Source organism: Gorilla gorilla, chromosome 7, assembly GCF_029281585.2.
Source record: "Gorilla gorilla gorilla isolate KB3781 chromosome 7, NHGRI_mGorGor1-v2.1_pri, whole genome shotgun sequence".
NCBI lineage: Eukaryota > Metazoa > Chordata > Mammalia > Primates > Hominidae > Gorilla > Gorilla gorilla.
In genome coordinates, this window is record NC_073231.2 from 130,320,822 (window position 1) to 130,335,400 (window position 14,579).

The 14,579-nt window shown below is 40.1% G+C and overlaps 1 protein-coding gene across 8 annotated transcripts in view; it reads right to left on the minus strand.

Moving 5' to 3' along the window:
* The window catches only part of TATDN1 (TatD DNase domain containing 1), a 50,263-nt gene that overhangs the window by 4,555 nt on the left and 31,129 nt on the right, over nt 1-14,579 (minus strand). For 7 of the 8 annotated variants that reach the window (XM_004047504.5, XM_055348731.2, XM_019032201.3 and 4 more), the window contains 2 exons: nt 10,855-10,931; nt 1,281-1,351 (listed from right to left, as the gene is read on the minus strand). In XM_004047504.5, the coding sequence (XP_004047552.1) occupies nt 1,281-1,351; nt 10,855-10,931 (148 nt within the window). Of the gene's footprint in view, nt 1-1,280; nt 1,352-10,424; nt 10,537-10,854; nt 10,932-14,579 lie in introns of all 8 variants that reach the window. The other variant, XM_019032207.3, reaches the window with a different exon arrangement.

The window sequence follows — 14,579 nt, forward strand, 5'->3', positions numbered from 1 at the left end:
TTTAAAAAGAAGACCTAAACCTTAAATACAATTGTATAACAACATGAAAACATTTAAGTTAAGCAGTTTTTTTTTCAGTTTTCAAAATCTTTTTCGCTATGCATGTAGTGAGGTTTGCATAAGTTAAACAAATTTCTATCTCTACTGAATGTGAAACTGGTTTTGAATATTTTTTAATAAAGAATTACACATTTTGCAAGCATCGTACTTTTAATCAAATATTTTGTTTTCCTGACTGCCCAAGGAAATGAATGTGATTTCTCCAGAATGGCTCAGTCTTGACTTTCCTAAAGTCCATGGTATAAGGAGAGCCTTGACAGGGTTTAGATAAAAGTTTTAGCTTTTCACCTTATTTTTTTTTTTTGAGACAGAGTCTCACTCTGTCTCCAAGGCTGGAGTACAGTAGCACAATCTCAGCTCACTGCAACCTCTGCCTCCCGGGTTCAAACAATTCTCGTGCCTCAGGCTCCTGAGTAGCTGGGACTACAGGCAAGTGCCACCACACCCAGCTAATTTTTTGTGTTTTTTGTTTTTTGTTTTTTTTTTTGAGACTGAGTTTCGCCCTTGTTGCCCAGGCTGGAGTGCAATGGCGTGATCTTGGCTCACCGCAACCTCTGCCTCCCGGGTTCAGGCAATTCTCCTGCCACAGCCTCCTAAGTAGCTAGGATTACAGGCATGTGCCACCATGCCCAGATAACTTTGTATTTTTAGTAGAGATGTGGTTTCTCCGTGTTGGTGAGGTTGGTCTTGAACTTCTGACCTCAGGTGATCCGCCCACCTCGGCCTCCCAAAGTGCTGGGAATACAGGCGTGAGCCACCGCGCCCGGCCTCACCTTGTTTTAAGAGGCAACGGATTCTAAAATTCTTATACTAAACCAATATAAATTGTTGCACTGTACAAAGTGCTGTAGAATTAAGCCATTATAAAGACACTGTGTAAACAAAATTCTGAACAGATTTTGAAACTTGGAAGTGTGATGTGCTTAGTCAAGACCCCTTGTTTAGCTAAGTACTCGTAACTACAACCTCCTGAGTTATATTCTGGCATCTCATTTTCTAAGTGCTTAGACATAGCAAACTTCTAAATTGAAAAAAATCATTTGCATATGTTTTTCCATTAATAACCCCCAAAGATCTTCTGGAAAACATAATTGTTGAGGTTGAGCATGCTGTTTTAAAATACTTGTTCACTTAAAGTTTGAAGTCAAATTTCTTTCTCCAGCTTTCCTTTTTTTTTGGTATGGTTTAATATGAAACAAAAGTTCTGAAAACAAACTTACCTGTCTCAATCATTAATTTTTCACTAGGAATTGACTTCAAAACTTCCAAATTAGCTTCAGTTTTCAGTGAGCTTAAAAAAAAGTGTATACATATATTTATTTTAAAAGGCAGCAATTAACGAATACCTTTTTTCATATCACAACTTGTCTAAAATGCTACAAAACCAACCCAAAACCCCATAACATTTTGTTTTCAGTATACTTTGGAAAGTATTTGCACACCTCCATACTTCAACAATCCAGATTAACATCTATTTTAACCCAATCTGCCTTCCGGGAATGCAATTTTCCATGCTTATTAGTTTGTTTCCAATAGCGTTCTGTATCACTCTAAGTAAAATTTAACTTTTTAAAAGAATTCATCTGCTTCTGAGTAATTTGCGTTAACTTAGAGGTGCTCCTAAGGCTGTAAACGTTCATTTCCTGAATTTTCCATTTTTAGCCCAAGACAGATTCTTCATTCTACTTTAGCAGAATTATGTATCTGCACCCTTGCCATGGTTTCTTTGTAGGATGAACTCTATTCCTTGAATCTGGTGTTGGCCTCAAGACTTGCTATGGCTGCCTGTGGCAGCCTCTATCAGCCAAAACCCAGCTGACTCAAAGATCCATGAATGCAAACATAAACGCTTCCTGTAATGTGGCAGTGAGGTTTGGGATGGTGTAGCATATAATGTGATGACAACTAATACTGTTCTTGTATTACTTTAAAAACACAATTTCTCTAATCACAAATTTATTTTAAATTAATTTTTAGAGCAGTTTTAGGTTTACAGCAATAAAAAGTACAGAGATTCCCCAACCATATGCTCCCACTCTCAAAATTCTACACCATAGTGGTAGGTACGTTTGTCATTGATGAACCTACCTTGACACAAAACTGTCACCCAAAACCCACAGTTTACATCAGGGTTCACTTGGTGTCATGTGTTCTGTGGGTCTGGACAAATATGCAATGACACGTATCTACCATTGTGGTATCATACTGAATAGTTTCACGGTCTTAAAAATCTGTGGTCTGCCTATTCATCCCTCCTTCCCTCTAACCCCTTATCTTTCGACAGTCTCCATAGTTTTACCTTTTCCAGACTGTCACATAGTTTGAATTACACAGTATGTAGTCTTTTTCAGGCTGCCTTCTTTCACTTGTATATACACATTAAAACCCCATGTTTTTCATGCTTGATAGTTCATTTCTTTTGGCACTGAATAATATTCCACTGGACATACCACAGTTTATCCATTCAGCTACTGAGGAACATCTTGGTTGCTTCCTTATGTAGCATTTTTAATTTCAGCATTTGTTATTACAAAGAATTTAAGATACACGTTAAATTAGGTAATATGGACCTCTCATATAGTTATCACCCAGCCCCATCCATCAACACATGGCCAATCCAGTTCCATCCACTTACCCCTATCCTCTCCTGTATTATCTTAAAAGGAAATTCCAGATGGACAGTTTTAATATTTATTTCAGCACTTAATTCAGGATATTTCAGCATGTATCTCTGAGCATAAGGATTCTCTTTAAAAAATGCAACCACAATACTATTATCATGTTTAAGAAAAACCCAAATCTTCTAGTATCCAAATTTCCAGTTGTCTCAGTGGCATACATTCTAAGTTTGATTAAATTAGGACACAAATGAGAGGCCCACACATTGCAATTGGTCATTGTCTTCTGAAGTCTCAACTTATTAAAATCTGCATCTTTTCCCCCTTCAAATTTATCTGTTGAAGAAACCAAGCTGTTCACGCTGTGGAGTGCCCTAGTCTTGATTTTGCTGATTTCATCTGCGTTGCAGTTTAACAGGTTCCTCTGCCCTCTGTATTTCCTTCCTTTTTTTTTTTTTTTTTTTTTTGAGATGGAGTCTCGCTCTGTTGCCCAGGCTGGAGTGCGTTGGCAAAATCCCAGCTTGCTGCAACATCCACCTCCCAGGTTCAAGCGATTCTCCTGCCTCAGCCTCCCAAGCAGCTGGGACTACAGGTGCCTGCCACCACGCCCGGCTCATTTTTGTATTTTTAGTAGAGAGGCGGGTTTCACCATGTTGGCCAGGCTGGTCTCGAACTCCTTACCTCAGGTGATCCATCCGCCTTGGCCTCCCAAAGTGCTGGGATTACAGGCACAAGCCACCGTGCCCAGCCTGCTCTCTGTATTTCTTATAGAAGATCTAGAGTACCATCTACAGGCTGGATAGGATTTGGGTTGGATTTTTTGAGGGGAAGACTATTTCACAGGTGGTGGTGTGATCTTTCATCCACAGGCATATATCTGGTGGTATTTTTGTGATCTAAGGCAGCCATGGATGCCCAATGCATAATTCACCAGGAGCTAGAAAATGCTGATATAATTCTATCAGCCCTTTACTTATTAGAGTACTTCCATAAAAAGAAAATTCTCTATGTCTACTACTTGATTGCTCAAATATATGTAGTTTGTATAAAAAAAAATACGTATCTTTCTGTCAAGTGTTGATTCCCTAGCTTCGTCCAATGGTGCTATTACTTTAACATCACCATTTATTTATAATCTTTAAGGAGCTCTTATTCTTTTATGTTCTTTTTTAGCATTCTGTTCATATTTCATGTCTGTAACATCTCAAATCCCACTATGTTGGGTCTCACTGGGGTTAGTTTTTCTATTTATCTTGGCCTTTTTTCTTTCATGCTTCTGGTTCACCTCATTTGTCTGGTGGTCCTTGGATATCCATTTATATTTTGGGAGGTTGCTAGTGTTGCGTTTCCTTTGCTTTTGTGAAAGCAGGCCTGTTTTACTGCCAGTTCTCTTCTCCTAGTGGGGATTCTTAGTGGGACCTTCTTGTGGGAGTGGGTATATTATGAAACTTCATTTAAAGGTAAGAGTATAGGGAGCTAATTGTTAGGCTCATGGTTCTCTAAATGCTTTTCTTTGGGGATTGATGTAAGCACTCCAAGCCCTAGTCCTCACCATACAGTTTTTTCAATTTTCTTAAGAAAACCCCCACCTCTGGCCCCTGTGTAAATGTTTACTGCTTTTGTCCTCTATGCACAGGAGTGGATATGGGAGTGAGATTTTTTCTCTATATAGGCCCTCAATTAATCATCATTTCTAGTCCGATTTCACACTAATTCTAGGCCCAAAGCCCCCCTATTGGATTTTGCTAGACTTGCTCCCATCTCTTCTGAGGCCCCTTAGTGGTATAATCTAAGCTTTCTCTTTCAGTTTCACCTGTCTTCAGAAATCTACAGAACAGACGGAGTCTCTCACTGTCACCTGGGCTGGAATGCAATGGTGCAATCTCGGCTCACTGCATCCTCTGCCTCCTGGGTTCACACAATTCTCCTGCCTCAGCCTCCCAAGTAGCTGAGATTACAGGCGCACACCACCACACCCAGCTAATTTTTTTTATTTTTAGTAGAGACAGGGCTTCACTATGTTGGCCAGACTGGTCTCGAACTCCTGACCTCGTCATCTGCCTGCCTCAGCCTCCTGAAGTGCTGGGATTACAGGCATGAGGCACTGCGCCTGGCCTCTTTTTTTTTTTTTTTTTTTAATTTAAGAGATGGGGGTCTCATTATGTTGCCCAGACTGGTTACGCCTGTAGCTCTAGCTACTGAGGATGCTGTGGCAGGACCATCACTTGAACTCCTGAGCTCACCCAACTACAGAACATTTCTTAGCAAAACTCTGGCCCTTTTTCTTTGCTATTATAGATTCTTTCCTTTTTCAATATCTATAATTTTATTTTAGTAGGATTTTAGGAGGGGTGGGTGAGATGTCATTAGTTTGACATTAAGTAGCAATTAGTGCTCTCTAGAAAAACAAAATTCTTATTTTCAGCCAGCTTGGTCAATACAGATATTTTCTAAAATATATTGATGTGCTTGGTATGGATAGTATATTTAGAACTTTTCACTAAATTTTCAGATTATTTGTATTTTTGATCTCACTAAATCATGTCTGATTAACTTAATATTCTTCTGTGTCTATTCTATGACTGTAAAATTTGCCCAAATATATATACTAATAAACATTTTAAATACAAGCCAGTATTTCTATTTAATAAGGTTTCCCATTTAGTGATGAGCAACTACACGATTCTGAAGTCAAGTTTGAAATACATCTTCCCATTTTCTTTTTTTTTGAGATGGAGTCTCGCTCTGTCGCCCAGGCTGGAGTTCGGTGGCGTGATCTCGGCTCACTGCAAGCTCCACCTCCCGGGTTCACGCCATTCTCCTGCCTCAGCCTCCCGAGTAGCTGGGACTACAGGCGCCCGCCATCACACCCGGCTAATTTTTTTGTATTTTTAGTAGAGACGGGGTTTCACTTTGTCAGCCAGGATGGTCTCGATCTCTTGACCTCGTGATCCGCCCGCCTCAGCCTCCCGAAGTGCTGGGATTACAGGTGTGAGTCACTGCGCCCGGCCCCCATGTTCTTTTTTTTTTTTTGAGACACAGTCTGCTCTGTCGCCCAGGCTGGAGTGCAGTGGCATGATTTCGGCTCACTGAAACCTCCACCTTCTGGGTTCAAGCGATTCTCCTGCCTCAGCCTCCTGAGTAGCTGGGACTACAGGTGCCCGCCACCATGCCCAGCTAATTTTTGTATTTTTAGTAGAGATGGGGTTTCACCATATTGGCCGGGCTGGTCTTGAACTCCTGACCTTGTGAACCACCCACCTTAGCCTCCCAAAGTGCTGGGATTACAGGCGTGAGCCACAATGCCTGGCCATCTTCCCATTTTCTTGGGGGAAAAATTCTAATTTAACTTTTAGGAACCAAAGACTTTATGTAATATGCTATTATAAGTGGATTAAGTTATCATACCTCAGAGACTCAGATTAAGATGATAATGAATTAGATTTGAAAATAAGAATATATCTCATAGTTAGAATGGCAATCATTAAAAAGTCAGGAAACAACAGGTGCTGGAGAGGATGTGGAGAAATAGGAACACTTTTACACTGTTGGTGGGACTGTAAACTAGTTCAATCATTGTGGAAGTCAGTGTGGCGATTCCTCAGGGATCTAGAACTAGAAATACTATTTGACCCAGCCATCCCATTACTGGGTATATACCCAAAGGACTATAAATCATGCTGCTATAAAGACACATGCACACGTATGTTTATTGCGGCATTATTTACAATAGCAAAGACTTGGAACCAACCCAAATGTCCAACATTGATAGACTGGATTAAGAAAATGTGGCACGTATACACCATGGAATACTATGCAGCCATAAAAATGATGAGTTCATGTCCTTTGTAGGGACATGGATGAAATTGGAAACCATCATTCTCAGTAAACTATCGCAAGAACAAAAAACCAAACACCGCATATTCTCACTCATAGGTGGGAATTGAACAATGAGATCACATGCACACAGGAAGGGGAATATCACACTCTGGGGACTGTTGTGGGGTGGGGGGAGGGGGGAGGGATAGCACTGGGAGATATACCTAATGCTAGATGACGAGTTAGTGGGTGCAGCGCACCAGCATGGCACATGTATACATATGTAACTAACCTGCACAATGTGCACATGTACCCTAAAACTTAAAGTATAATAAAAAAAAAAAAAAGAAAATAAGAATATAAACATCCACTTTAATAAATGACTAACCTATTAATTCTGAAGCTAATATTAATGTAGGAGAAAAGAATCTTTTGTGATTAGCTTAAAGTAACATCATAATGAACTCAAGATCATTTAGAAATATCTAAGACAGGAGCCAGGTACGGTGGCTCATGCCTGTAATCCAAGCACTCTGGGAGGCAGAGGCAGGTGGATAGCTTGAGCTCAGAAGTTTGAGACCAGCCTGGGCAACATGGTGAAACCCCATCTCTACAAAAAGTACAGACATTAGCCAAGCATGGTGATAGGAGCTTGTGGTCTCAGCTATTATACTTGGGAGGATCGCTTGAGCCCAGGAGGTCGGGGCTACAGTAAGTCGTCCAGCCTGAGAGGCAGAGTGAGACCCTGTCTCAAAAACAAAAACAAAAACAAAAACAAAAACTAAGAATTATGGTTTTAAGTTGGTGAAATAAAGATTTTCTACCCCCTTCTCTTAAAAAACAAAAAACAAAAAACAAACTTACAAGGAGAAAACCAGGATTTTTTTAAATGAAACTAGGAGACATATGTTACCCCAAATCACAACATATAAAGCTGAAGGTGGACAGAGAAATGATAAAAGACCAGTGTTTAAGTGCCAAGTAACTTAAATGCTATGTGCCTGGAAAGAAAAACAAACAAACCTAGAAGTAGATACAGTCCCTAGAAAGTGGAGTAAGGCAGGGACTGAAACGGAGATTGTTTGAGAAAACTCCAAGAGAAGATGGGGTTCCTAGGTTATGTATCTGTGACTTGGTGCAGAGAAAGAGGTGCTGGGTCTCAAGAGAACCCACATCAGAAACAGTTGGAGAACAACAAGCACAGAGGAGTACAGGCGTCAGGCACAGGCCTGAGCATGGAGACTGGGGCAGCCCACTAAACAGTGAGATCCTCTAACCCATCCTGCTCCAAAACACTGTCAGGGACATTTACAAACCCCTTCCCTCCACTGTTCCCCACTTTTCCAGCAGAGAACACAGGATCCCTTTCTGGAGAAACTGAACCAACCCAGAAAAAGATCTCTACAAACTGACATATGGGAATCCCTAGCAAAAAGTCAGTTGGCCATCTGAGCCTGCCAGTTGCTGGAATGCCTTCTAGAGAGCTTCCAAATGGCTTTTTTCTTTCTTTTTTTAAATAGACAGTGAAGGACTGCCTGACATTTGAAGAAAGTTTCCATCATCACAGAGACCAAAGGAAAGAAGAAAAGGTGACTGTGAGGAAACAAATGCAGGAAGACAAGCAGAAAGTAACTTTAAACTATAATTCATGTCTTTAGAGAGATGAGAAGACACTGCAGTATAAAAATAGAGTATTCAGAAACTGAAAACAAAACTTGAAGTAAATTTCATAAAAAGGGTTACAAAATATAGCACTTTTTTTGGAAGGAGGGAAACAATGGAAATAGAATAAAAAGAATACGAGTTATCAGTCTAGTATGCCCAAGAAAAGAACAGAAAAGAAAAATCAAATTCCAAGGACGGGTAAAGATGTGCCCCCCACTGGAAGGGCTAATGAAAAAGCAACACCAGGCGTGATGAAAACCATCAGCACACATCTTCGTGAAATTTCACATCAGAGATGAAAAACTAAAACCTTTCACAAGAGAAGAAAACTAGGTCACAGGTAAAGGATTAGGAATCAGAGTAGCAACTTTTCATCAACACTGGAACCTACTGATGGGACAGTATAAATTCTCAATGAAAATGATTTCTGATCTTGAATTTTATGCAAGAGAACTGTCCATTGAAAGTGGGGGGCTGGGTGTGGTGGCTCACACCTGTAATCCCAGCACTTTGGGAGGCCGAGACGGGCAGATCACGAGGTCAGGAGGTCGAGACCATCCCGGCTAACACAGTGAATCCCTGTCTCTACTAAAAATACAAAAACAAAAAAACTAGCTGGGCGTAGTGGCGGGCACCTGTAATCCCAGCTACTCGGGAAGCTGAGGCAGGAGAATGGCATGAACCCGGGAGGCGGAGCCTGCAGTGAGCCAAGATCGTGCCATTGCACTCCAGCCTGGGCGACTGAGTGAGAGTCCCTCTCAAAAAAAAAAAAAAAAAAAAAGTGGGGTTCTCTCCCCTTTCATTAACTATCCAGGCTAACTTGTAAGAGGAAGAGCAGAAAAAAAATTCATTTTCAAAATGGGAAGAGGTATTTCAAACTTGACTTCAGAATCGTGTAGTTGCTCATCACTAAATGGGAAACCTTATTAAATAGAAATACTGGCTTGTATTTAAAAGAAACTTAATTCCCACGAAAACATCCTCAGAGGATGTTATAGAATGTGTTCCACTAAAACAAGCACGCAAGGAATACATGGGATCTAAAAATAGGAACTAGTCCAAATTGAAACAGATGGAAGGGTCTGCAACTGACGGAACTATTAGATTATCTACATAGGTTTGCTCATGTGGTATACTGTGCTTAACATTTCTTTTCTTGTACTACTTTTTGTTTTCCTGGATTAACCTCCCTCATATTTTTATTTACTTGGCTTTCTTAAACTTGAAGCCCAGCCTGGGCACATAGCAAGACCCTGTCTCAACTAAAAATTTAAAAAATAGCCAGGTGTGGTGGCATGCACCAGTAATCCCAGCTACTCAGGAGGCTGAGGTGGGAGGGTTGCTTGAGCCTGGGAGGTCAAGGCTGCAGAGTTGTGATCATGCCACTGCATTCCAGCTTGGGCTACAGAGCAAGCAAGTCCCTATCTTCAAAAAGAAACCAAAAAACAAAAAACTTGAAACCCTCTCATACTTGGCATAGCACTGTGAAATTATATACTTATATAGGCATAATAAGGAAACAACATTTATATAGACATAATAATGAAAACATTGAGTATGCATATAACCAAAAATTCTGAAATAACGACATTGAGAGTGATACGCAGAGAATGGAGGTAGGGGATTAGTACGGGATATAAGAACTAATGTGCTCATATACCCCAATGAGAATAGACAAAGGGGATGAATCAAGAGACAATAGTATATGGATATTATTTAGAAATATGGTGACAAATAGCAAAATTGTTGCTGCTAGAAAAGCTGACTTGGGGTAAGGTCATGCTGGGGGGACTCTGATATTTGTTCATATCTGTTAGTACTACTTGACTTTTTAATCTCTATGCATATATTCCCTTGCATATTAATTAATTTTAAAGTTAATTAAACCATTAATTTAAATATGAAAGCATCTTAGACATTTAAACTCTGAACTCTAGAGCAAATACGTAATTCCATGATTCTATTTCCCTAGATTTTAGTCAAAAATAATGCAATTGGAAACATAATAATTTTAAGGGTATGAGACAATGAAGAAGGACAGAAACTCCTATACTATTTTGCAACTGATTTAATGGGCTACACTGACATCCTGTGAAAAGTCACTGGTAGAAGCTCTTACATATGTGACAAAACCAACCCAGAGACCTAGCTGTGCTAGCTGACTGTACTGAGTGTGTGAAATTTAGTGTGGTATAACAGCAAAAAGATCACAGAGTGAGAAGCCAGAGGACATGGGTTCTCATACTTGTAGAAACTCTATACCTGTTTCCTAATTTCTTTGAGCCTCGGTTTCTTTGCCTGCAGAGATGTATGACTGTCACAGAATAAACCGTTCGTCCATAGTCAGATATGACGTGTATATGTATACATAATGCTGTGAACACGTTTTCAAGGGATCAAATGACCTGAGAATAAATTGGATTACCAGAGAAAGCCAGCTGCAGATCTCAACACAAAATTGTTTTCCATTATTAGAACATAATGTAGTAATCTATAACTTTCAAGCTTTAACTTTTAATAGTAATGTACTGTTTAATTTCTTACATAAATAATTACTGAAATTCCCAGCAAAGATCAATGCAAACACACACAAACTTTAATGAAAATAAATCTTCATCAGCAATTCACTGTAAGACAATTTAAGAAATCTGCTTAAATAAAAGTTAAAAACCAAAGCAACCTAAGAACGTACCAACCATTAAATCCTATATAAAGATCCAAGTCAATCAAAGCAGCTGCTGCTTCCTTGGTACCATCAAATGAATGCACCTGGAGACATACAGGTATAAGTTTATTATTATAATAATTACTCTTTAAAATTCTACGTAACATTAATAAGACTTTGTAGGCAAAAATATAGATCCCTGTAAGTTTTTGGACCTCAGGGTTTCAAAGGTGGTAGTCGCTATAATTTTTATTTTCATATTATTTTTCACAATTATAACCTGTCATCATCTCCAGTGACATGATGCAAAATGTTAGCTGCCGAGAATTTCTCTCTTTAGAGTGGCAGTGTTGCTGTCTCTGCATTAGCATTAGTGCAGAAGCTCCAGGAAGGGGTTTAGGAATAGACATATTCTTAGGCAAAAACATGAGGAAAGCTTAGTAATTTTATGGCACTATTTAAAAGAATTTTTAAAATACTGATGAATTTTCTGTTAGAGGATACTTTTTTTTTTTTTTTTTTTTTGAGATGGAGTTTTGCTCTTGTTGCCCAGGCTGGAGTGCAATGGCGCGATCTTGGCTCACTGCAACCTCCACCTCCCTGCTTCAAGAGATTCTCCTGCCTCAGCCTCCTGAGTAGCTGGGATTACAAGCATGCGCCACCACGCCTGGCTAATTTTGTATTTTTTTTTTTTTAGTAGAGATGGGGTTTCTCCATGTTGGTCAGGCTGGTCTTGAACTCCTGACCTCAGGTGATTCGCCTGCCTCGGCCTCCCAAAATGCTGGGATTACAGAGGTGAGCCACCGCGCCTGGCCGAGGATACTTTTTTGTGGAAGAGAAATTACTTTTAAGAGGCAAGGCTGGGCCAGGCGCAATGGCTTACGCCTGTAACCCCAGCACTTTGGGAGGCTGAGGCTGGTGGATCACCTGAGGTTGGGAGTTCGAGACCAGCCTGACCAACGTGGAGAAAACCCATCTCTACTAAAAACACAAAATTAGCTGGGCATAGTGGCGCATGCTTGTAATCCCAACTACTCGGGAGGCTGAGGCAGGAGAATTGCTTGAACCTGGAAGGCGGAGGTTGCGTTGAGCTGAGATCACATCATTACACTCCAGCCTGGGCAACAAGAGTAAAACTCTGTCTCAAAAACAAAAAACAAAAAAAGAGACAAGGCTGAAGAAATTCTTATAAATGGGTGAGACTGTTGCTTAAAAAGCATAAACCGTAATCTCAGCAATTTGGGAGGCCGAGGTAGGCAGATCACAAGGTCAGGAGATCAGCGAAACTCTGTCTCAAAAAAAAAAAAAAAAAAGCATAAACCATTATATAATCAATAATATCAGCTTAGCAAGCAGAAGGGATTGAGATGCTATTTCTCTCCTTCAAAGATATAGGGGTCAAGACAATAGTTTTCATAGTTTGGATGTATTTATATAATCAAAAACAACATATAACAACAGCCCTCCTTTAAAAAGTAGGGTCACCTAAACAAGTGACATCACATTACTACTGAGTCCAGAGAGCCTGAATACACTATGGATAACATATTTCTCAACAATAAAGAAGCCTGCATTACACAGCTGCCTGCATTATTCTTTCCTTCACCATTTCCAGCTGACTAGAAAAGATGCCCTCCATTAATATCGAGATCATTTTAAAAGTGACTCCTCATAAACCATTTCAAAAAACTAGTTATTAATTATTTGGCAATTTCTTATTTGGTAAAAGTCAAACATTTAGGTTGGATTTGTTGTTGCTTTTGTTAAAAACTATTAATAGAACCCAAGTAAATTCTTATTTAGAAATAGGCTGGGCACAGTGGCTCACATCTGTAATCCCAGCACTTTGGGAGGCCGAGGCAGGTGGATCGCTTGAGGTCAGGAGTTCAAGACCCACCTGGCCAACATGATGAAACCCTGTCTCTACTGAAAATACAAAAATTAGCCGGGTGTGGTGGTGCGTGCCTGTAGCCCCAGCTACTCGGGAGGCTGAGGCAAGAGAATTGCTTGAACTTGGAAGACAGAAGTTGTGGTGAGCCAAGATCACGCTATTGCACTCCAGCCTGGGTGACAGAGCAAGGCTCTGTCTCAAAAAAAAAAAAAAAAAAAAGAAAAAGAAAAAGAAAAAAAGAAAAGAAATAAAGCAAATGGGCTGAGAGGTAGAGTCTGAAGGTTAGGATAAATACCACTAATAATCCCAACGGCATTAGTTAAAACTAAAACCCCTCTCAATTCTTAAGTACAGTTCCTACAGGATAAATTACAGAGTAAGTAAAAACAGGAAAAAATTACAGAGTTAGTACAAACAGGAAAAAAGTGCACAGTAATATTAACATTACAGCAATGCAGGATGCATACATATTACTAGTAGTATAAATGAGGCAGAGGTTGAACTTAGAGAATACGCATAAAACTGTCAACGTCAGGCCGCATGGGAATGCAAGTGCTTGGTGCTATTTCCTCTTTCCTTAGCAGGCATGGTGTAACTGTGATTTTATCTACCTGGATTACAGTTCTTTTGCTAGACACAGGCACTCACTGAGTCACTCTCCTGAAATTGCATATGAATATTTGTATATCTGAGCATTATTCTAAGGCAGGTTTCCAAAGAAGTCCATGATCGAAGAGACTAAAAATCATGGCTGGGCAAGGTGGCTCATGCCTGTAATCCTAGCACTTTGGGAGGCTGAGGGGGAGGATCATGAGGTCAAGAGATCGAGACCATCCTGGCCAACATGGTGAAACCCCGTCTCTACTAAAAATACAAAAATTAGCTGGACGCGGTGGTGTGCACCTGTAGTCCCAGGTACTTGGGAGGCTGAGGCAGGAGAATCGCTTGAACCCAGGTGACGGAGGTTGCAGTGAGCTGAGATTGTGCCACTCCACTCCAGCCTGGTGACAGAGCGAGACTCCATCTCAAAAAAAAAAAATCACTGCCATAGATATCAGAGGTATGTGGTTAGCAGATAGTATTTATGGGAAATGTCTCCAGAATAATGACTAAAATGGCTATATCAGAGAAGTGTTTAGTGCAGAATGCAAATTACAGAAAGGAGAATGACTCTCTAGATCAGAATAGTAGGTGAATACAGCGGACAAGAAATGAGAAAGGCAAACCTAAAACAAATGGTAAAATATTTCAAAACATAAAAATTAGTTTATATTTGCTTAAAATTTGGATGGAACAACATTAAAGAATAGCTGACAGAAGAGACGAAGAATATCATGCACAGCATTAGGATGTGTAGAAGTGAATTCGAGGGGCAGGCACAGTGGCTCACACCTGTAATCCCAACACTTTGGGAAGCCAGGGTGGGCAGATTGCTTGAGTTTAGGAGTTCGAGATCAGCCTAGGCAACATAGTAAAACTTCATCTCTACAAAATATACAAAAAAATTAGCTGGCCATGGTGGCACATGCCTGTAGTCCCAGCTACTTGGGAGGCTGAGGATGGCTTGATCCCGGGGAAGCAGAGGTTGCAGTGAGCTGAGATTGTGCCACTGCACTTCAGCCTGGATGACAGAGCCAGACCCTTTCTCAATAACCAAAAAAAAAAACAACAAAAAAAAACACACACACACAAAAAAAACAAAAAACAAATTTCACAGGGTTTTCTTATGAATGGAATTCTGTACGCATTCTTGTACTTTGAACAAAGGAACTGTAATTAAAACTGATTTGTGTTTATGCCACACCTGGTCCATAAATTCAACAGTAAATTTACATGTCTTTCAAAGGATGGGAAAAGAAGC